The sequence below is a fragment of the Camelus ferus genome, chromosome 18, assembly GCF_009834535.1.
Source record: "Camelus ferus isolate YT-003-E chromosome 18, BCGSAC_Cfer_1.0, whole genome shotgun sequence".
NCBI classification, from domain to species: domain Eukaryota; kingdom Metazoa; phylum Chordata; class Mammalia; order Artiodactyla; family Camelidae; genus Camelus; species Camelus ferus.
This window is the reverse complement of record NC_045713.1, coordinates 7,278,229-7,300,817: the sequence shown is the minus strand read 5'-3', so window position 1 is coordinate 7,300,817 and position 22,589 is coordinate 7,278,229. Positions and strand designations below refer to the sequence as shown.

Genomic DNA, 22,589 nt, shown 5'->3' with positions numbered 1-22,589 from the left:
TATGGAGAGTTGAGCATAAAAAAATCTCATGATAGGAAACTAATAAAATTGCTCTATTAAAAACAAGATTAAGAGTATCATGTAAAATTACGAATGAAACTCTAGGACAAAAATATACAACCTTCTGAAATTTCAGAACTATTCAAAGGGCAAGGAAAATATGTAGAAATATTTTTTAAATAAGAGCAAAAAACATATGAATACAACATGACGGAACTCAAGAGAAAGATTCCTGGGCTATTAATAAATATAAATGGATTTAGCCCCGTTATTCACAGATAAGGACTTTCAAATTAGGTCACAAAGCAAAATCGAACTTCATGCAGTATAAAAGAATGTATCTCTTAAAAAGTAGTTCATAGAACTAAAAATAGAAGAATGGTCAGAGCTAAATGAAAATTTTTTTAAATAAAAGGCTTTAATATTATCATCTGAAAATTGGAAAGCAATTCCAAAGGCATGAAAGACAACAAAAACATTGTAATTGTAAAAGGGCATTCTCTGAAGTGTATTTAACAGTGAAACTAAAATCTGTAAAAGAATGTAACAGTGGGCGCCATCTCTAATGAAGATACGATAGTTATGGGAGCATAAGCACTGTCAGAGTAGCAGTATTTAATAAAGCAGATCATAGGAACTATAAGGGAAAACAGAAACTCACTGGAGGAGGAAGACTTAAATCTTTCTTACACTGAGACAGGTAGATTAAAGTGACAAAAATAGAAAGACTGAAGAGAGAGAGAGAGAGAGAGAGAGAGAGAGAGAGAGAGAGAGAGAGAGACCTAACCAGCAGAATCAATAAGATAGCTCCCCCTGGTCCACCTGAGAGAAACTGAGTGTTGTAGAAATTAAGCAAGAAGAGAACTATGGGGCCAGAGACACTGAGCTCAAATCCCAATTCTACTACTTACTGGCTATGTAATCTCAAGCAAGTTATTTCAACAATCTGTGCTTATGTCCTCTTTTGAAAAATGATGACAAAAATAAAATACGTTTCATAGGGTTTTGTGAGAATTCAGTAAGGCGATACAGTGCCATACTGCCTGTGTTAAATGCTATGTAACAGCAAGCTCTTATTATCCATGTAAATGGAGATTAGAATGTAAACTCCATGACAGCATGGATATGTCTGTTTTCTTCATTGGTGCATTGCCAATATCTAGAACAAAATTTGAATTTTCTAACCACAAGCAATTTTATATAACCACATTACCAAGATTGCTCAGAAAATAAGCCAGAATTTTCACATACTTGTTTGAACTTCTCTGATCATTCAGCCACATTAGAATTCACTTTATAATGGTGTATATTGTGCATTCAAGTTATACAATTTAACTGATTATGACAAGTATTCGTGTACTCAAGAATTCCAATTAAATACAACATGTTGTATAGTGAAAATTGAATCAGAAAAAGAGGGGGAAAGATAGTTTGAGTGTGAGAAAAGAATCCTTTTCTAATTGCTTAAAACACACATGCAAGGACTTCTGCTTCTGACCAAGATGGAGTAACATGGGTGGGGGGAGGGTTTTCCCCCATGTTGTCTTGAGAGTTTTCAGGCAGCAACGTTGGGAGGAAGAAACCAGATGGAACCAAACTACTTCCCTGAGTTGAGGAGATAAAGGTGAGATTCTGGGGAGATCAAGTTTACTGGAATTAGCAGGGCAGAGTGATGGAGAGAAGAAGGCTGCCCAGAGAGAGAGAAACCCAGAGACGTGCAGGGGCTCCCCCTCAAGTATTTAGCAGAGTGCCGTTCAGCACAAGTGCCCGATGAAACTACCCAAGGCTGGGGAAAGAACTACCTGCACCTGGACCTGGGCCAGCCAGGAACAGTTCCTGTTCCCACCAGCCAAACTGGAAAACCAGTTTGGAGTACTGGGTGTAACAGTCAGAAGGGTCTTGCCTCAGTAGTGAGGAATAATTAGACCTAGACTAAACCCTGCTATGGTTCTGCTTAACAAATCCTAGCTCAAGAATATTTGTAGGGCTACAAAAATATCCAGCATACAGGATAAAATTCACAACAGTTCTAGCATTCAATAAAAAAAATTATCCAGGCATCCAATAAACCACAATGAAAAGAAAAATCAATGACTTGATTGCTACTCAGAATTGGTACTTAATAGACAATTTGAGGTATTTTATTGATTATGTTGGTTAGATCAGACAGAAGACAAAGACATTAAAACACTTTATTATAACATTCTACATATTCAAAATGTTAGAGGAAAAATTAAACATGTTAGTAAAGACAAAGTAGATAAAATAGAAACATACACAGGAGTTTCTAGTGTTGAAAACTACAATGTCTGAAATAATAAACCCACTGGAGGAATCAATAGCAGATTGGACATTGCAAAAGAAAATATTGATGCATGAAGACATAGCAATAGAAACTATCCAAAATTAAACAAGATAGGAAACAATCTAAAAATTTAATGAACAGTATGTGTGGGCTTCTGGACAACCTCAAATGGCCTAATATATACATATAATTGGAGTCCTGAAAGAGTGGAGACAGAAAGGACAGAGAAAATTTTTAAATAATAGGCCAATATTAAAAAACTAGACCTAATTGACACTTATAGGACACTCCACTCAATAAAAGAATAATACACATCTTTCAAGTGCATATGAAACATTTATCAAGATAGACCATATTCTGGGCCATAATAAAAGTATAAATAAATTTAGAGTTTGTCGTAAGTATTTGCTCAGAACACAATTGAATTAGAAATCGTAAGAGAAAGATCCCCAGGAAAATCCCAAATATTTGGAAACTAAATAGCATACTTCTAAGTAACTTATATCAAAGGATAAATCAAACAAGATATAAGGGGGTATTTTGTTTTGTTTTGTTTAAAACATTTTGAGGTATAAGTGACATACAAAAATAACTAAAACTCGATAAGTTTGCAGGTAAGTGTACATTCATGAAACCATTGCCACAATACCATAAAGCCATGATCTACGCTACAAACATGCCCATCACCTCCAGAATTTCCTCCTGCCTTCCTTATTATTTTCTTGTGTTAAGAACACTTAACTCCCTCTTAGCAAATTTTTAAATGCAGTATGGTTAACTACAGGATCTATGCTGTACAGATCTCTAGGACTGAATTCATCTTGTATAACTGAAACTCCACCTTTTGACTGGTACCTCCCCATTTCTCCTTCCCCCAGCCCCTTGCAACCACCGTTCTAATCTCTGCTTCTATGAGTCTATTTCAGATTTGTTAAATAAAGGATACCATGTAGTATTTGTCCCATGCCTGGCTTATTTCACTTAGCTAAGTTCCTCCAGGTTCATCTGTATTGTCACAAAAGGCAGGATTCCCTTTTTTTCTTTTTAAGGCTGAAAGATATTTCTTTGTATGTACATTTTGTTTATCCATTCACCTGATGATGGATGTTTAGATTGCTCCCATGTCGTAGCTATTTTGAATAATGTTGCAATGAACATGTGAGTGCAGATGTATCTTTGAGGTATTGATTTCAAGTCCTTTGGATACTGAGTCAGAAGTGGGATTGCTAGATCAGACAGTAGTTCTATTTTTAATTTTTTGAGGAACCTCCATACTATTTGTCATCTTTTGTTTTCCTGATAATAGCCATCAAAACAAGTGTGGGTTTTGTGGCTTTGATTTGCATTTCCCTGATGAGTAGTCATGTTGAGCACCTTTTCTTGTAACTGTTGGCCATTGGTAGATGTCTTCTTTGGAGAAATGTCTATTCAATTCCTTTGCCCGTTCTAAATAGGGTCATTTAATTTTTGCTGTTGAATTGTAGGAATTCCTTGTATATTTTGGTTATTAACCCTTTATCAGATTATGGTTTGCAAATATTTTCTCCCATTCCATAGGTTGCTTTTTCATTTTGTTGATTATTTCCTTTGCTGTGCATAAGCTTTTCAGTTTGATGTAATCCTGCTTCTTTATTTTTGCTTTTGGTGTCATAGCCAAGAAATCATTGCCAAGGCCAATTTCAAGTTTTTTCTCTATGTTTTCTTCCAGGAGTTATATAGTTTTGGGTCTTACATTTAATTATTTAAACCATTTTCAGTTGATTTTTGTGTATGATATATGATAAGGATTGGATTTCATTCTTTTGCATGTGGATATCCAGTTTTCCAAAAACTGCTTATTGAAGAGCCTTATAATTTCCTCGTTGTGTACTCTTGTCACCCTTGTTGAAGAATAGTTAACCAAAATGTCAAATTTAAAATTATTTTTAAAGGAGATACAGCTCCATAAAGATACAAATAATTGAAATAAAATTAAAATTTTAAATATTTTATTAACCACCCCCTGCAAAACAAAAAAGCAGGAAAAGAGTAATAGAGGAAAAAAAAACAGAAAGGGCAAAATTTTAAAAAGCAAGTTGACAGATTTAAACTTAATGATATCAATTTTCATTAAGTATAAATGGACTAAAGTCTCTCAATACACATGAAGTGACAGATTGCTTCAAAGTAGATTCAGATTAAAAGCCAGAGATTTTTACGATGGATAAAGAAGCAAGACCTGAAAGTGTGTGCATCACACTAAATGAGAAACCAAAATGAGATCATCTGTCAACAAGCAAGACACCATGCTTGTTGCTACACCATGCTACATACACCATGACACCAATATTGGTAAAACTGTGAGGAAGAACAGATAAGCTGTACTTTCAAGTTCATTCAGAAGACCATGATCCATTTGACTCTGTAAATCTTTCCCACTTTAGAATCACCTGTCTCCTGAATTTTTGTTTTAGCCCTAAAAGGACCCCAGGTCACCAAAAATTAAGGCTGGACTCTCAGCACCCGGGCTCCAGAGAAACTGATTTTTTTCTCTTTCCTGAAAGTCTCTCTTGGCCGCCTGAATGTAGCCTACAGCTTCTAAGTCATCAGCGTAAGTATTCTATGACAAGTATCTTTCCAAAATATTATGAGTCTTCAGTAACCTGTGTTTCTTCATTGTATCTGCTTTCCACTTTTGTCATTTCATTCACCTCAACACTTTTTAACATACCAGAGATTTTTGTTTGTTTTTTGTTTTTTAACCTTTTTTATTGATTTATAATCATTTTACAATGTGTCAAATTCCAGTGTTCAGCACAATTTTTCAGTTATTCATGGACATATACACACTTATTGTCACATTTTTTTCTCTGTGAGTTATCATAACATTTTGTGTATATTTCCCTGTGCAATACAGTGTAATCTTGTTTACAGAAGATGTTTAAAGCAAATAAGCATTCAAGGCATTAATAATGATGTATTGGGTGTTCACTGCAAGCCTAAAAGTGAAATGTGTGACAACAGAGCAAGGGCTGGGAATCAAGGTGATACGGTTATAAAGTCTTTCACCACCCATGAAACGTGTTACTTGAAGGTTGATTCAGACTTTTCAAAATGTACATTGTAAATGCCATAGCAATGACTCAAAAATTTTTAAGAAGTGTAAATAATAAGTAAATAAGATAAAATGAATTTTATTTTTAAATGCACAATAAAACTAGAGAAGGCAGAAAAGGGGAAAAAAAGAAACAGAAATGAAACTAATAGAAAGCAGCTAGCCAGACAGTATATTTTAATCCAACTATACAAACAGTCACTTTAACAGGGAATGGTTTGCAAATAACAGTTAAGACTTGACAGACTGTATAGGAAATAAGCAAGACCCAACTATATGAGGTTGTATTAGTCATGGTTCTTCAGTGAGAGATCTGAAAGAATAGATCATTGGCCATTGGGTCATGTGATCATAGAAGCCAAGAAGCTCTACAGTGTGCTGAGAGCTGAAGAACCAGGAAAGCTGGTGGTTTAATTCAGTCCAAGTCCAAAGGCCTGAGGACCAGGAGAGCTGATGCTGGAAGTTCCAGTTGAGGTCCACAGGGCCAAGAATGGGAGTGCCGATGGTGTAAGTCCCAGTCCCAGTCTGAAGGCCCAAGAACCAGGAGCACTGATGTGCAAGTGCAGAAGATGGATGTTCCAGCTTGAACAGAGAATTTGCCCTTCCTCTATCTTTTGTTCTGTTCAGGCTCTCAACTGATTGGATGATGTCCATGCAGGTTGGGGAGAGCAATCTTCTTCTATGGATTCAAATGTTAATCTCTTTTGGAAACACCCTTACAGACACACCCAGAGATGTTTTACCAGCTATCTGGGCACCCCCTTAATCCAGTCAAGTTGACACAAAAAATTAACCATTATAGAGCTCTGTAAGAAACCTATTTTAATATTATAAAAGGATACTTCCAGTTTCAGTGTCAACATATAAAGACTTTGGAAATCATAACTCATTTCTTTGTAAGAAAATGATGAGAAAACTGAAAAATCAATGGCTTTTCTTGGACTCATCAGAGAACTGAGGTTGAATGGCCAATTGACACCCCATAAGCTGGATGGACAGGCAAACCCACAGAATTGAAACTGAGATCTGGTTAACAGCAGAATCAAAACCCAATGGAGCCATAAACAAGGAGGAATACGTACATGGTCATTCTGACGGATCGCTGGAGGTGGAGTGTGGGTTGGCTTCACAGTGAGAAACTCTGGGGAGCTGCAGTATTGGGGGAGCTGCATATTTTCATGGGTTTTACCTCCGGGGACCCCATCAAATTCTCAGAGGGGAAAGTTGAGAAAGATCCCTCCTGGCTCTGGCAGGGGGAGAAAGGATATTTTTTTAAATGTGCCCAGTGTTTTCCGTAACAAAACCCTGGTCCCCAGAGGAAAAGACTTCAGCAGACCCTTACCCAGGGCCACAAAGTGTGGGTAGCTTACAGCACCCACACGTGTACCCACCAGCTTTGGAGGCTGGGGGTGGGGGCAAGTCTAGGTTGAAATCTGAGATGGTCAAGATCATCTCGAGAAAGTGCAGAACGAACAGCGGCCAAACTATCTTGTGAGGAGTCTTCATTGGTGCTCCCAGAGCTAGAGTTTCTGTGGTGAAATAAACCTGAGAAATGCTGAATAAATACCCCTCCTGAACAGTCATAACACATTAACAGAGTAAAGACTCAGAGAAACTAAGTAAAATAAGAAACTGACTGTGGCAAGTTTATTCTGTCTTGTTTGTGCATCAGAAGCATCAGAAGTTTATTTTTAACAAATGGATCCCATCTCACACCTAAGATGAGAGAGGGTCCAATATGAAGACCCAGAAAAGAGACAAAGGATTATTAATCAGATGGGTAGAGTAAGAAAAAACCTTTTTCTCAGTAATACAGGTGGCTAGCGGAAAGGTAATAAGCAGCAGGGTCTTTTATGTCTGCGCACAGGGCGTGCAGGGAGCTGAATGAAGCGTGACGTCGGAATCTGAGTGGCTAGTACTGACGCACCAGCCAGGATCGACATGGAGCAGGTGAAGGACGAGGGCCAAGGGGTGTGTGTGTCCCGGGCCTGGGGTGTAAGGGAAAGATTCCTGGGCAGGGAAGCACAGCCTCATTTCCCACCAGTAGCTGGCGGGAGGACTAAAGAGGCTAACGGGCTCAACCAGAAGAACGGCCGGAGGCGGGACACAGGACAGGAGAAAGTGTGCAGGTGCGCGCCGTCCGCAGCACTGTAGAAGGAGATCTCCCCGGCCCCGTGATCGAGGAAGACTCCCACCCGGTGAGGAGCGGGCTCTGGCTTGGTGGGACTTACAGGGGAGCTCGTCAGGGGCCGAAAGCCAGCAGAACTCCAACAAAGGGCCCAGATCCCCAGCTCGGGGGACATTCTGGAGCCATCGGTAATCCCCATGACGTCTTCCCGACACACCCCCACAGCAATCTCCAGGCCATCTCGGCTCTCCACTTCCCAGTAGTGCTTCCCTGAAGTGAAAACAGTTTTCCCCAAAACACAGGGTAGGTGCTGAAATCTCTCCACAAAGCCTGTGGTCTTCTGAGGATTCCTCCAGCCAGTAACGTAGCTCCACGCTGTAGAAAGTAACGGCCAGGAACTGGCTGACGCTCCATTTTTCACGTACTTCCCTTCCTGGGAGAAGATGAGTTTGGGGTGAGCTGTGTCCTCGGCCACATTTACAGCCACTGCACAGAAAATGAGAACTGAGATCAGTAACACAACAGCCTGCTACCCACCCTCCTCCCGAAATGCCCGTCCTTTCCAGCTTCAGTCCCAGCCTTCTCCCATCAGGTTCTGCCAGGGATGAGTCTCAGTCTCTCAGCTGAGCCTCAGCTGAGCCTAACATGCCATGGTGTGGCCTTTAGCAACCTGAAATCTTCACTTCCCTTCTGCCCTAGAAGACTAAGACCGAGAAAATGCGGAGCTCATTATCTGATGGCCCCACGTCTTCACCATCAGCATAAAATCTGGAGAAATGGTACCAAATTCTGACTTGTTGAACCAGGTTCTCCGCAGGTACACACAGATGTCCTCAGGAACAAGGTCTCCCTGCCCCGGTTCCAGTTTTCACTGGGCGTCTCCACAAGATACCCAGAACCCAATTCAGAGCATCCTAAGTCCCTTCCAGTCCCTTGAGAGTAACCCTCCCCGCAGACATCTCGTCTTCTGTGTTCTCTGAGGGGTGAGAACATTACTTCCACTCGGAACACACGCACTTGGAAATCTCGAGCTTATCTGATCCTTCCTCTGACTTTGGTGGCTAGTTAATCCCAAGTCCTGTCAGCTCTCCCTCTGAAACATCACTCAGGCTCTTTTCTTCCTCTCCTTTCTCACTGCCAGTGTCTTCATCCAGACCTTCAGCATCTTTCACTGTAGCTGTTGTCTGCAACATCCTCCCTGGGCTCCCTGCCTCCAAATTCTCTTCCCTCCCAGACTCTCCATGTCTCTCTAGTTTATTGAGAGTTGTTTGTGTGCATTTTTTAAAAATCAGAAATGGATGTTAGATTTTGACAAAGGCTTTTTCTGCATCTACTGAGATGTTCAAATTGTCCTTCTTTAATTTGCTAATGTGGTGCATTACATAGGTTTGCAAATGTTAAACCAAACCTGCTTTTCTGTGATAAATCCCATCTGGTTGTGATGTATTATACACTGTTGAATTCAATTTGCTAAAATTTTCTTTGGAATTCTTCTTTGTTCATGAGGGACACTGCTCTACAGTTCTTTTTGCTTGTAATACCTTTGTCTAATTTTGGTATCATGGTGATACAAGCCTCACAGAACAAACTAGGAATATAGTCTCTTCAGTTTTTTAAGAGTTTGTGTAGAATAAGTATTTCTTAAATGCTTGGTGAATTCACCAGTGAAGACATTGGGAAGGTTTCTAACTAGAACACGAACTTCTGTAGTAGAAATAAGGTTAGTCCAGTTGTCTGTTTTTTCTTGAGTCAGCTTTGGCCATTTGTGTCTTTTTAGGACTTTGTCCATTTCACCTACATTGTCAGATTTATCAGCTTAAATTGCTAGTAATATCCTCTGACTACCCTTTTAATATCTATAGAAGCTGCAGTGTTGAGGCCTCTCTCATTCTTGATGCTAGTAATGTGTGTCTCCCCTTCTTTTCCTGGTCATTCTGCTTAAAGTATTATCAATAAAGTTGATATTCTCAAAGAAAACGCTTTTGGTTCCACTAATTTTTGTTCTTCTGTATTCCACTGCCATTGCAATTCCATTCTGCTCTGATTTCCATTACTTCTATTCTTCTGTTTCTCGGGGGCTTCATTTGCTCTTCTTTTTCTAGTGTCTTAAGGTAGAAACTGATGTCACTGATTTAAGAACCTTCTCCTTTTCTAATATAGGTGGTTAGGACTAGAAATTTCCCCGTGAGTATTGCTTTAGCTGTTTCCCACAAATTCTGACATGTTGTGTTTTCCTTTTCTTTCAGTTCAAAGTACTTCCTATATATATATATATATAATTCCCTTTTGATTTCACCTTTAATTCATGGGTTACTGAGAAGTGTGTTACTTAATTTCCTAACATTTGGGGATTTCCCAAAGTTTGTTTTTTGTTTGTTTATTTGTTTACTGATTTCTAACTCACATGCATTGAGGTCAGAGAACATACTCTGTATGGCTTGAATCCTTTTGAATGTTGAGATTCATCTTATGGCCCACCTTGTTCTACCTTGGAGAATGGTCCATGTACACTCAAAAAGAATTTGTATTCCGCTGTTGTTTGGTGCAGTGAGGTCAGGCTGGTCGACAGTGTTATTCAAGTTGACTGACAGTGTTACTCAGTCTACTTTACGATTTTCTGCCTGCTTGTTATAAAAAATGTTTTTAAGAGATATTGAAAATTCCAGCTATAACTGGATTTTTCAGTTTCTCCTTGCAGCTTTATTAGTTCTTGCTTAATATATTTTGAAGCTCTGTTATTAGGCGTATAAATGTTTAGAACTGTTACATCCTCCTGATAAACTGACCCCTTTATCGTGAGGAACTGACTTTATCTCTGGTAATATTCTTTGCTCTGAAACCTACTTGATGTTAATAGAACCACTCCAGATTTCTCCTGACTAAATGTATAGCATGTGTATGTATCTTTCTCCATTATTTTACTTCTAACATATGTTAGCCTTTATATTTAATGTTTGTTTCTTACAGCATATAGTTGGGTCTTGCTTTTTCAATCCAATCCAACCAATCTCTCCCGTTTGAGTAGGATATTCAGGCCATTTATACTTAATATTAATACGATTAGGTTTGTGTCTATCATCTTGTGTTTTCTATTTGTCCTACTTTTTTCCTCTTTTTTGCCTTCTTTCCGATTAACCAAGTATTTTTATGATTCCACTTTATCTCCTTTGTTGACTTATCAGCTGTAACTGTTTTATTTTAGCAGCTGCCATAAGGTTTGTAGTATAACCTCTACCTTAACAGCCTGTCTTCAAGTGGTATTATACCACTCCACGTGTAAGACCTGTGTAAATGGTAGACTTCCATTTCCCCTCCTTCATGCAACCATTGTACATTTTACTTGCAAATGTGTTATAAACTCCAAAAATGTTATTTTCTATCTGTTTAAACAGACAGTTACTGTATTTGTCAGGGTTCTCCAGAGAACAGAACCAGTAGGAGATGTGTGTATAAAGAGAGATTATAAGGAATTGGCTCACGTGATTATGGTGACTGGGAAGTCCAGATCCACGGTGTGTGACAGCAGCAAGACCCAGGGAAAACTGATGTTCCAGTTCAAAGGCCAGAAAGAACCAAAGCTGCAGGTAGAGTCCCAAGGCAGTCTGCTGTAGAATGCTCTCTTGTTCAGCGGGAAAAAAATCAGCTCCTTATTCTATTCAGGCCTTCGACTGATTAGATTAGGCCCACCAGCATTACACAGAGCAAGCCATTTGACTCAAGTTTCCTGATTTAAATATTAATCTCACCCAAAAACACTCTCACGGCAACACCCAAAATAATGTTTGACCAGATGTCAAATTAACCATCCCTATTATCTTTTAATGAGATTTAATATAAAATACGTATTTCTTTGTCATTACCATTTCAGAAGATCTTTTATTCCTTTGTGTCAATCTGACTGCCACCTGGTATCACTTCCCTTCTGCTTGAAGGACTTCATCTAACATTTATTGTAGTGTTGGTCTGCTGGTGGTAAACACTTTCAGTTTTAGGTTATCTGCAAACATCTTTATTTCCCCTTGTTTCTGAAGGGTAATTTTTTGCCAGGAATGAAACTCCAGGTTAACAATTTTTCCTTTCAGTCCTTTTAAGATTCCACTCATCTGCACTGCTTGAGTAAAGTGATGTTATCTTTATCTTTGTTCCACTGTTGGTTAACTTGCTGCCTTTTTTTTACTTGCTGCCTTTAAAATTTTCTCTTTGTCACTGGTTTTGGTGTTTTCATCTTCTTTCTCGTGCTTAGGGTTTGCTGAGTTTCTTGGATCTGTGTACTTACAGTTTTCATCAAATTTGGAAAGGCTGGTCATTATTTCTTCATACGTTTTTCCTGTCTCATCCCCATCCCACTCCTCTCCTTGAGGGATCCCAAGCACCCACCACACGTAAGGCTGCAGGAAGGTGTCCCCAGCTCACTGAGCTATTCTCATTGTCTAAGTTTCTCTGCTTCATCCTGCAGTTCCCACTGCTCTGCCTTCAGGCTCACTGAGCTTCTCTCCCGCAGGGTCCAATCGCCTGTGAATCCCAGCCAGCTTGTTCTTCACCTCAGTCACTGTAGTTCTCATCTCTAGATGCTAGATCTGGGATTTCCTTTCATCCTCCATGTCCCTAATGCCTCTTACAAAATAGTTAAAAATAACTGTATCAATGTCCTTCTGTGTTTACTCTAGCATCCAGGGTAATCCTGGGTCGGTTTCAGTTGATTATTCTCCCCATCACGGGTCACGTTTTCCTGCCCTTCTGCCTGCCCGGTAATCTTCAACTAGATGCCAGACATTGTGATTTCACATTGTTTGGTGCTCATTTTAAAAAATTCCTTTCAATCTTCTTGAGCTTTGTCCTGGGATGCAGTTCCTTGGAAGTAACTTCATCCTTTGGGTCTTGCTTTCATGATTTGTAAAGTGGGTCCAAAGCAGTGCTCAGTGTAGGGTTAATTATTCCCCACTAATGAGGCAAGATTTTCCCAAGAACTCTACCCAGTGCCCTGTGATGTAAGAGTTTTCCAGAGGCTGGTAGGAACAGGCATGGCTCCTGGCCCTGTGTGAGCACCAGAACTATTACTTATCATTTTGGAAATTTCCTTCCACAACCTTGGAAGTTCTTCACAAGCGTGTACTCTGCTTGCTCAGTACTCCACTCAGTACTCATGGGGTGTCTCTGCAGATCAGGGTTCTCTCGCTGTCCAGCTCTCTCCTCTCCAGGACTCTAAACTCTCACTGCTTTGTTCTCCCTGGCTTCTCAGCTCCATCCTCAACTCAGGGGATCCACCTGGCTCCCCGTTACCCTCCCCGAGGTGGCCTGGAAACTCCCTTGAGGCCGTAGGCTGGGGCCATCACAGGGCTCCCCTCAGTTGTTTCACACATTTCCCATGGATCTCTGTCCTTCATTGCCTGATGTCCACTGTTTTAAAAACTGCTGTTTTATGTATCATCTGTTTTGGGGTTTTTCGGTTAACTAAGTTTCAGGTGAGTCATTCTAGTCCCTGTTACTTCATCGTAGCTGGAAGTGGACATCCACAGCATGGTTCTCACTCAGGGATGCACGCGAGAACTAAGTGCACAGCGTTACAATGCGTGTGTGCCTTGGTACTTCCCTGGAGATCTAGTAAGTTTATCTTCAGTCTCTCCTACATTCATCTTCTTAACCTTAGTTTCTGCCTTTCCTCATGTGCACCTTATGGCTGAGTCACATCAGACACCCTCCCCTCCATTTTCTCCACAACTTAGCTCAAGCTGCTGCCTCTGTTTAGAAGAGTAGACCCTCATTTTCCACTTGGCAAACTCCTACTCAACCTTCAAATGCCCAAACAACTGTCACCTCTGCCGGGAAAACTCTCCCACTTCAGCCCCAACAGAAATCTTCCCCTGTGCTTCTGAATTGTTTTATTCTACCACTGATAAGCCCTGGATCCCACCATGTTACAGTAAGCGGTATGTGTCTGTCTCTCCGACTGGCTTATGAATTCACAGGAAGGTCTTTTTCTTTTTGTGTCACTAGTACCTTACAACACACTGTGTGTGTTTAACAGACGTTCCTTGAATGAAGCATATATCCATTTACTCCTAAGTACTTATTACCATTTTCCTGACCTTCCTGTTAGCTGCATGCTTTGTTTCCTCTTTCCTTTCCAGACATCTCTCACTGTTCATTCTCTGATTTGGAAGGTTTCTAGGGAGCTCCAACTCCCAGAAATTCTGCTCACCTTGGAATCGCTTCAGCATTTCCTTCATCATCGGTAGCTGGCACTGAGTCTTCACTTTCAGAACTTCAAAGGAATAGTTCACATCCTGGTTCTCACTCCTAAAAAAGGACAGAAGGCTGCACTTCTCAGGAGACAGCCACGACCCCCAGCTCCCACCCGAAGGTTCCAAGCCCAAAGCTCAGCTACTTCTCTCCCATTCCTCCCGGCAAAAGTGAACAGGAGAATTCCTCCCCCAACCCCTCAGATCAACGCCCAGATCACTACGGAGCCCAGGCCTTGTCTCCCCTCTGCTCGGCCTGTACCGTTACCACTCCGCTCAAGCCCCCAGAGAAAAGCAAGAGCTCATACCTGGTCAACACATCTTTTGGATTCTGTGAAGAGAAGAAAGAAATAAGTCACGTACCTTCTCCTTGAGACCTAGTACCCAACCTTGTAAGCAGGTATTTTTCTGTCTGTTGCTTCTGTTAGCATAACATATGATCTCATGCTGCCAAAGCCAATGGACTAACACAATGCAGTCTTTTTTCCATGTGGCCCCACTGAGCTATTTAACAATGTCGACCAATCCTTTCCTGGGAACTCTATTCTTTCTCCTCCTGGCTTTTTGCCTACTTCTCCACCTATCCTCTCTCAATCACAGACAAATGTTAGTGAGGATGTAGTGGGAATATAAAATGGTTCGGCCACTTTGGAAGACAGTTTGGCAGTGTCTCAAAAAGTTAAATATAAATAAACCATACAGCATAACAATTCTGCTCCTACTACTTACCCAAGAGAAATGGAAACATAAGTCCACACAAAGAATGGCAGGCAAATGTCCAAAGCAGCATCATTCATAATAACCCAAAAAGTGGAAACAACCCAAACATCCATCGATTTGTAAACAGACTAAAAAAACCTGGAATAGTCCACAATGCAATATATGCAACAACACGAGCGACCTTCAGAAACATCATACCAAGTGAAAGAATCCACACACAAAACCACATATTGTATGATTCTGTTTATATATTTAGAAATGGCAAGTCTGTAGAGTCAGAAAGTAGGCTGTCTGGGGCTGGGGGTAGGAACAGAGCTTAACTGTAAACAAGCACAAAGGGGTCTTAAGGGGGCAATGGAAATGGTCTAAAACTGGACTGTGGTAATAATGATTGCACAACTTGGTAAAATCATAAAAATCACTCAATTTGTCCACTTAAAATGGGTGTATTATGTGATATGTACATCCTACATCAAGTAAGCTGGTTTTTTAAAGAGTATGTGAAAAGTACTCAGTCTCATTAGTCATCAGGGAAATGACACCTATCTTTTGGGAGAAGGGAAGAGGTGCTGACTGAGGGCAGAGACAACATTATACACCATTCAAATGGACAGATCAGTAAAACAAATTCAAGAGAACTTTAGGCTCTGAGATCCTCCAATCCAACTCTACCTGCTCCAGCCACTTCCCTAGCCTTGCATTTGTTGGCTGATGCACCTTTTGGTAAGAATTCTGCTGGTTCAGTTGTATCTTTGAGGTTTCAGATTCTGACTAAATGTTGAACCCATATTTTAAAAAGTGTTTAAATGTGTTATTTCAAAGATTCTGCTATAGTATATATTTGGGTATGTAATTGGAACTTCACTGCTCTAGGAAGCTGTAGAAGTTCTAGACAATTCTTGGAAATCATTACATTTAGATAACATGTAACGCCCGGTTAGCAGTTTCTTGCTGAAAGTAACAGGTGGGTGGGCCCATGTTTCTCTCTTCCTTAAGAGAATAGAATGTTGCTTCCTTCTGATGAGGGAAAAAACAAGTAATGTAGATTGAAGGTATTCTTGAGAGCTCCCTTCAATGGTTCTTTCATCCTCAGTCACATGATATGGAGGAAAAGAGAAGTTCTGAGGGATCTGAGACCAAAGGTGCATTATTTCAGCCAAAAAAAAAAAAGGATAGTCACAAATGTAGAATCTTACCCAAAAATTGAACACTATAAGGACCCCTTTACCTCAGAGGATATAAAGGTAAAGACTAACTCAAAGAAAGGGCTTTAGATAACAAACTGATCTAATGACCCAAATCTAAGTACTAATGAGTTAGAATTGTAATAAATTAGAATTATAATCTTTAAAAGGTTGCTGGATATTAGAAATTACTTAAATTAATGTACCAATCAAAATCTGGGGCTAAGAACAAAGGTATATGAAGCTATGACTGTAATGATTAAAAATCAGTGAGAAAGACACATTTCTCTTAGAAACTTTTGACACAATTATCTACTTTGTGCGTTTCTATTTGCTTTGTTTTACTGTCTTAACAAAGAATCATAAACACGTAAGTAAAATGAGTGGAAAAGTTTTAGATGTGCTTCATATCCTAAACTATTAGACCAGGAGAATCTAAGTGTCTCATATTACCCAAGTTCATCAGACCTAAATTTCACATTAATTTTCTTTGAATAGTGAACCTTTGACTCTTTAATTGTATAATAACAATATCAACACAATTATCAACAGAGATAATTAACCCCACTTGAAGGTGAATGTCTTCTATTAATCCCACGCACCGGGAAGAACACTCAGGTCTAAAAGCAACAGTGAGTTCGCGCAGTGCTGTGCCCCGGCCTGTCTCACCTGGAGCAGCTCCAGGCTGGAGCTCTGGCTCTTCTCCGCCACCTCTAAGATGAGCTTCTTTAAGGAACTGATCATCTGATTGAGCCTTACTGTGTTCTCTTTATGCTTCCTCTTTGTCTCCTCTTCTTCTTTGCTCAGCCTCTGGAGAAACAACTGCTCCTCTTCAGCCAGGAAGAGGTGCAGCTTTGCAAACTCGGCGCTGAATCTCATTCGCTGATTCTTCATTTTCTCCTACAGCCACGTGAGATTTGCTCAGTCCTTGTTCTGCCTGGCCCTGGTGCCTAAATTCCTCACACATGACGCCCCACCAATCCAAATCACCTCCCCCAGAAAAAGCTCCAGCCCACCCCCTGCAAATTCCCCCTAGTCATTTACTGACACCTACTTGGTGTCTCTGTACTGGTCTTTAGAGGATTAATTCATTCTTTGTAGCATCTGGGTCTCTACTAAGACAGCAGTGCCTTGTTGGTACACTTTTTAAACAAAAGTGCACTTTGACATCTATTGTTCAGCTTAGCCCTCAGAACACCTACCGTTCAGTTATGTTAAATCTTAGATGGGTGTGTGGGCCCACAACGTGCCTCCCAACTAGACCAGCATCTCTGGAAGCGAAGTCCATTTACTTTCCACAGTGCCACAGACCCAAATCAACTCCAACCTAGGGCAAAGGTGGGAAGGAGAGGGGTGCTGCCCTAGAGGTATGGGGATGAAGTGTGTGGAACTCATGCTGCCCAAAGCCACAGGTCAGCAGGGAGAGATACTTCCTGTTCTGTCACCGCATCTGCAAGGGGCCTGACAACTGATGACATCCTGCAAGCTCTTCCCAGCAAAACCCCCTGAGCAGCCCCAGACTGAAAGGACCTCAAAGGCAATAAATGCCCAATCACTTCTGCTGTTACCTTCCACTCTGTAGCATTCTTCACTTCCAAGTCCTGGATATGCAGGGCTTTCTTCATCTTGGCTGTCAGACTACGCTGAGTCTTCAGAAGTTTTTCCTGCCAGCAGAAACACACTTAAGTAAGAAATCATCTCTCTGCATCTTCCCTGTTCAAGAGCTAAAAGCTACCTAATCCCAACAGGGGATGAGATTGAGAAAATGCTGAAAACGACCACAGGCCAATGCTTAAGAACTATTCTGGTCTAAAATCATCATAACACTATATAGAGTTTGCCTATTAAATAGACAAAAGCTAAAAATTATTGGAAGATTAATAAATACCTAGTACTGGCAAGGGAGAAAGCCTCTGGCACAGTAACAGTGCGAGAGTAAAAAGGTCCCACCTTTTTGAAAGGCAACAGGCAGGATTTAGCAAAATTTAAAATATGCATAATCCTATTTCCAACAAGAATACCCAACAAAACACAGGCAAAAATAATCAAATGTATAGGAATGTTCACTGAGACGTTATTATCCATCAATGGGGGAATTATTAATAAATTACAGTAGACTGATACTCTGCATCAACTTCAGGCAGCTCTCAATATATTTACATGTTATATTAAGTTAAAACCAGGCTATAAAACAATACATACTGTATAATTCTGTTTTGAAAAGAACAAATCTATGTGTGTCTGTGCATGTGTGTGTGTTTGTATTTGAACAAAAGGAGAATCTGGAAGGATATGTACCTAAGTATTATTAACACAGCTTATCTCTGGGGAATAGGAATGGCCTGGAAGTTACAGGGGAAAGGATGGGAAATTTTATAAATGTCTGTTTTATTTGAATTTCTATAAGAGGCATATACTCTTCTTGCAATTTAAAAACACGGGAAAAAAGCTATTAAAAGCTACTTAAGCTATTAAAAAAATTAAGTGAGTCAATTAGAACAAAGTAGGCCAGAGAGGGGGAGCACCTAACAGCAGAACGTCAGGCATGACCTCAGAGACAGAGGTAGACAGGTGAGAGACACACACGAATCACTGTCACATTTGATGTATGTGTAAAGCCCGTACTGAGCTAAACAGCTCCTCTGAATGTGACCAAGATTTTAAGTTTTCACTTTTGTCTGCTAATAAGAGTAAATAGAACTTTTCAATTTTTAAAAGTTCTTAATTCCAATGTGTATCAATTATCCTGTTCCATTATCCAAGACTCTACCTAAGTCTTTCTGTATTCTGCCACAGTTGGGATCTTAAGAGGTCCCCAGTCTTTGGAGGTCAGAAAACTTCCTGCAATAACAGAAACTCCCACAAGGCGGCAGGAGGACGACACCAAGCATTTCAAAGCCGGGTAGAGGTACCAGAAGTTTAAAAAAAAAAATCACTTCTCTCCATTTAATGTCAGACAATAGTTTGTATAGAACACTATAATAAAAGTAGAGCACACATTTATAGAATGAAGACATTTGCTGACTTGCGATCACGTAGTTCAAATGACATTAAACTTCAAATCAGATCTGAGTTTCAGTCTAGATCTTCACAAACTAGCTATGATCTGTGATCAAGTCAGCCTCACGTTTCCGGGGCTGCAGCTTCCTCATGAGGACACCTAGACTAGACGGCCTTTTCTTAAACACCATCCCAGCTCTCAGGGTCTGTGAATTTCAGTCACTGTAACCACCACGCTCAATCTGAGCAGGCAGGCTACCTCCAAAATACATGTCAAATCTGCCTACTGGCCGTCCCCCACTGCCACCTCCTAGTTCAAACCCCCATCGCCTCTTGTCTGGACAACAGTCAGCTCATGACTGGTCTCCCTACTTCCAACCTTGTCCTTCTCTCATCCAGTGTCCACAGAGCAGCCCGAATAATCTTTCTGAAAACCAGTCAGATCACATCACTCTCCTGCTTAAGATTCTCCATTGGCTTTCCTCGTCACCAAGAAAATTCAAACGCCTCGTGGCCCGACACACCCCCACCCTCGCCTGCGTCTCCCAGCTCATCCATGCTACTTTTCCCCTTGCTCGTGAAGCTCCACGTGCACAGCTCTTCTTCAGCTCTGTACATACGTCCTGCTCTTCCCAGATTCAGGGTCTGGGATTTGCTATCTGTTGCCTGGTATGTTCTTCCCACAGTTCCTCAGGGTGCTGATTCCTCATCCATCAAGTCTCAACTGAAATGTCACCTCCTCAGAGAAGGCTACCCTGTCCCCTTATGAAAGCCCTCATCACTTCTCTGGCATGGCACGTTCTTTCTTTCACAGCACGTTATCACCATCTGTGATTATCTGTCTGGTGCTTACCACCGCCATCCCAGCTAGACTGCGCGCTCCCCGGTCTTCTCACCACTGTATTCCCAGCGTTGTGTCTGGTACAGCGTCTGACACAGATGAGTGGTTCAAGAAATATTTGTTAAGTGAATTCACAGCAACGGAGGGATTAGCTCCCAGAGTCAGCAGACTAAATTGTGGCATGAGAGAAGGCAGAGTTGTGCTTAGAAGCCTTTTCCATGCAGACAATTTGCTCCGTGAGGTTCATCAAGCCATTTCTCTTTCTCCGTTCTCTTTTTCTCCCCCAGCACGCATGACTCTCTTAAAAACAACTTCTCTAAAAGATTTTCTGAGATTTCCCTCTGTGAAGGTAATAAGATGTAGCTCCGTGGTTCTCTATCCTATCTGGGCATTCAAATCACCTAGAGAACTTTTAAACAATGTTGATGCCAAGGGCCCCACCAACTGAATCAAGACCCCCCCCTAGGGGGTAGTATTTCTTAAAAGTGCTTCCAGGTAATCCTAATACATATCCTGAGTCATTGGGGTGGCCCAAGAGAGCAAGCAGAGCTGGCTAGGGATTCATCAAAGCAGGGTTCCTGGGGGTAGTGCTCAGGGGCTCAGATCCTAAGAGCAAGCATCCAGCACACTGTTTGCTGGGCTCAGGTGTAGGTGCAGGATGGGGGATATTTTCCGTGGATTTAGGGAACCCCAAAGTTTTAAGACACAGTGCACCCATCTGAGTATGTGCTGGGAACGGGATGGTGGGAACAGGGTAGGTCCCCCCAAAAGCAACTTAATGTTTTCTGACTAACTTGGGGTGGGGATGGAGATGGACGAATGGAGCAGGGACTAAGCCAAGGAGGGTGCAGAAAAGGACAGATACTGCGTGACAGGGACCTCCCCTCTTTCTTCAGCCTCAACTGCCACCACCCTCCCTCCCATGCACTACACTCCTTAAGTACCTAGAGAACCTTCAGTCCTCTTGTTTAGCACATGCTATTCCATGTTGTCACACTGTTGAATATGCTGTTCCCTTGGCCTGAATATCCTCTCCCCTTCCTTGTTTTACTTGCCCTTCAAGAGTGAATTCACGTTTCATTCCTCACTCCTGTCTGATCACTCTAACCTCGGACCTTTTGGGTGCTCAGCACAAACTCTCATAACTCTCACACACTGAAATTACTGGTCTACAGTATGTCCCCTACAAGACAAGGCCATTTATGCCCAGATTCCAGAACAACGCCTAGCATACAGTAAGTATCAATAAAGGTTACTCTATAAAGACATGAAGGTACACTTTCCAGTCTTAACTTTGAATCAGTTTCCTGTCTGCAGTCAGCTGATAAAACTGTACAGCATTTTACAGTTTACAATACACTTTAACTTGCATCATGAAATTCGTGTATTCAACAAGTACTTACTAGATACCAATTCAGATGGAGACCACTGGAGTGACACCGTCAGTAATGGAAGGGGTGGGGCTACTCTGGAAAGGATGATCAAGGAAGGTCTTCAAGCTAAAATCTAAAAGGATGTAAAGGATGGAAAGCATGGGTAGACAGAGAGAACAGGCTTGAAACAAAAGCAAGAAGGCCAGTGTGGCTGGAGGAGAGCATGATACACTGACTTATTCAATTGAAGCTTCTTAACTCAGAAGGTAGCTAGAGTAGATAATCTCCAAATTCAAACATTAAGTGATTTTCCCAGATGTTGAAGGAAGCCAGTAACAAAATCCAGACTCATCACTCCAAGCCAGGCTTTTCCCAAATCATGTGTATGACATCTATAGGTATAAACCTGTGGCTGTCCAATATAGCATCTATTGACCATGTGAGCACCTGATATGTGGATGGTCCAAATTGATGTGTGCTGTCAATGTAAAGTACACACAGATTTCAAAGACCCATCATGAAAAAAAAAGTAAATCTCATTGATAATTTTTCATATCAATTGATGCTGAACGATATTTTAGATAACTGAGTTAAACAAGATATATTATTAAAGTTAACATTACCTGGTTTATTTTTTACCACTAAAAAAAAATAATATATGTGGTTTGTATTTTTGTTTCTATTGGACAGCACTGGTTTATAACTTCTCAGGATGTTTATCTTAAACGAGGAGCTTCCGGAGGCCTGTCCCTTGAAAATTCTGCAGTGTTAACTGAGCTTTGCACCACCCCTCCCAATTCCAGTTTTAACCCCAGCTCTGAGATCAGTGAGTCGTTTAACTACTTCAGCCTCGGGGGGCGGGGCGGGGGGAGGATTCACGCTTCAGATGGCAATAGCAGCCGCCGGGTGTAAACAGTAAACATCCCCAGGCAATACCCCGTAACGGCAGGCTCACCCGGTAGCTCTCGAAGGCCTCGTCGATGGGGGCCATGGTGTGGGCCTGGTGCTCCTGGGACTCCCTGCACACCAAGCACACGAGCCGCTGGTCGTCCTCGCAGAAGAGCCGCAGCGGCTCCCAGTGGCGGCCGCACAGGCCCTGGGGCGAGGGGCCCTGACGCCGCCGCCGCCGCGTCTTCTCCGTCAGCCGGGCCAGCGCCCAGTTGGGCCGCAGCGCCGCGGGCGCGGACGGCTGCCGGCACTCGGGGCAGGGGAACGGGGTGCCGCCCGGCGCCAGACTGCGGTGCAGGCAGCCGCGGCAGAAGTTGTGGCCGCACTCGATGGACACGGGGTCCTCGAAATAGTCCAGGCAGATGGAGCAGGTCAGCTCCTCCTGGAGGTCCTCGGCCTCCATGCCGCTCGAGCCCGGACCCGAAGTAGGGGTCGGATGAGAGGCCTGCAGGCTCGGGCGGGCCCGGGAAGCCTGTGGCCTTCGCACCTGCGGCCGCTGTCTCCCGCCAGAAGGCAAAGTGCAGCCTCTTCCCGGAGCCGGGATCGGGGCGGGGCGGGGCACGTGCCGGGCGGGGCACGTGCCGGGCGGGGCGGCGGCCCTTCCCCGCGCTCTGTGGGGGCAGAGCGCGCGAACAGTGGGATTTCCGCCCGGGCCGGCCGCGCGGGGCATGACGGGACAGCGGGCCGCTCCTGGACCAACAATAGAGAAGCGGAAATCCCCCGGCAGTCCTAGAGAGGACGCGCGGGGACGCGCGGG

The 22,589-nt window shown here is 42.1% G+C and overlaps 1 protein-coding gene across 2 annotated transcripts; it reads right to left on the bottom strand.

Moving 5' to 3' along the window:
• Positions 1-5,167: 5,167 nt before the first annotated feature.
• On the bottom strand, positions 5,168-22,515 carry TRIM4 (tripartite motif containing 4). Of its 2 annotated transcripts, none has more exons than XM_006181258.3 (6): positions 21,840-22,509; positions 17,239-17,334; positions 16,340-16,570; positions 14,075-14,097; positions 13,727-13,824; positions 5,168-8,013 (listed from the first exon to the last, which is right to left on the bottom strand). In XM_006181258.3, exons 1-6 carry the CDS (start codon positions 22,500-22,502, stop codon positions 7,430-7,432), a joined length of 1,695 nt encoding a protein of 564 aa, XP_006181320.2. In that variant the 5' UTR covers positions 22,503-22,509; the 3' UTR covers positions 5,168-7,429. The 2 variants fall into 2 exon arrangements, with proteins under 2 accessions (XP_006181320.2, XP_032315642.1); XM_032459751.1 differs by lacking the exon at positions 5,168-8,013 and adding an exon at positions 8,041-11,105 and having other exon boundaries at positions 21,840-22,515.
• Between the last annotated feature and the right edge of the window lie 74 nt (positions 22,516-22,589).

Coding starts and splice junctions, on each gene's coding strand:
- TRIM4 (XM_006181258.3), bottom strand. CDS start 22,502: ATGCCCCGCGCGGCCGGCCCGGGCGGAAATCCCACTGTTCGCGCGCTC. Junction 14,098..16,339: donor CCAGCCTGGAGCTGCTCCAG/GTGAGACAGGCC, acceptor TTCTCTTCACAG/AATCCAAAAGATGTGTTGAC. Junction 8,014..13,726: donor AATGCTGAAGCGATTCCAAG/GTGAGCAGAATT, acceptor TTTTCTGTGCAG/TGGCTGTAAATGTGGCCGAG.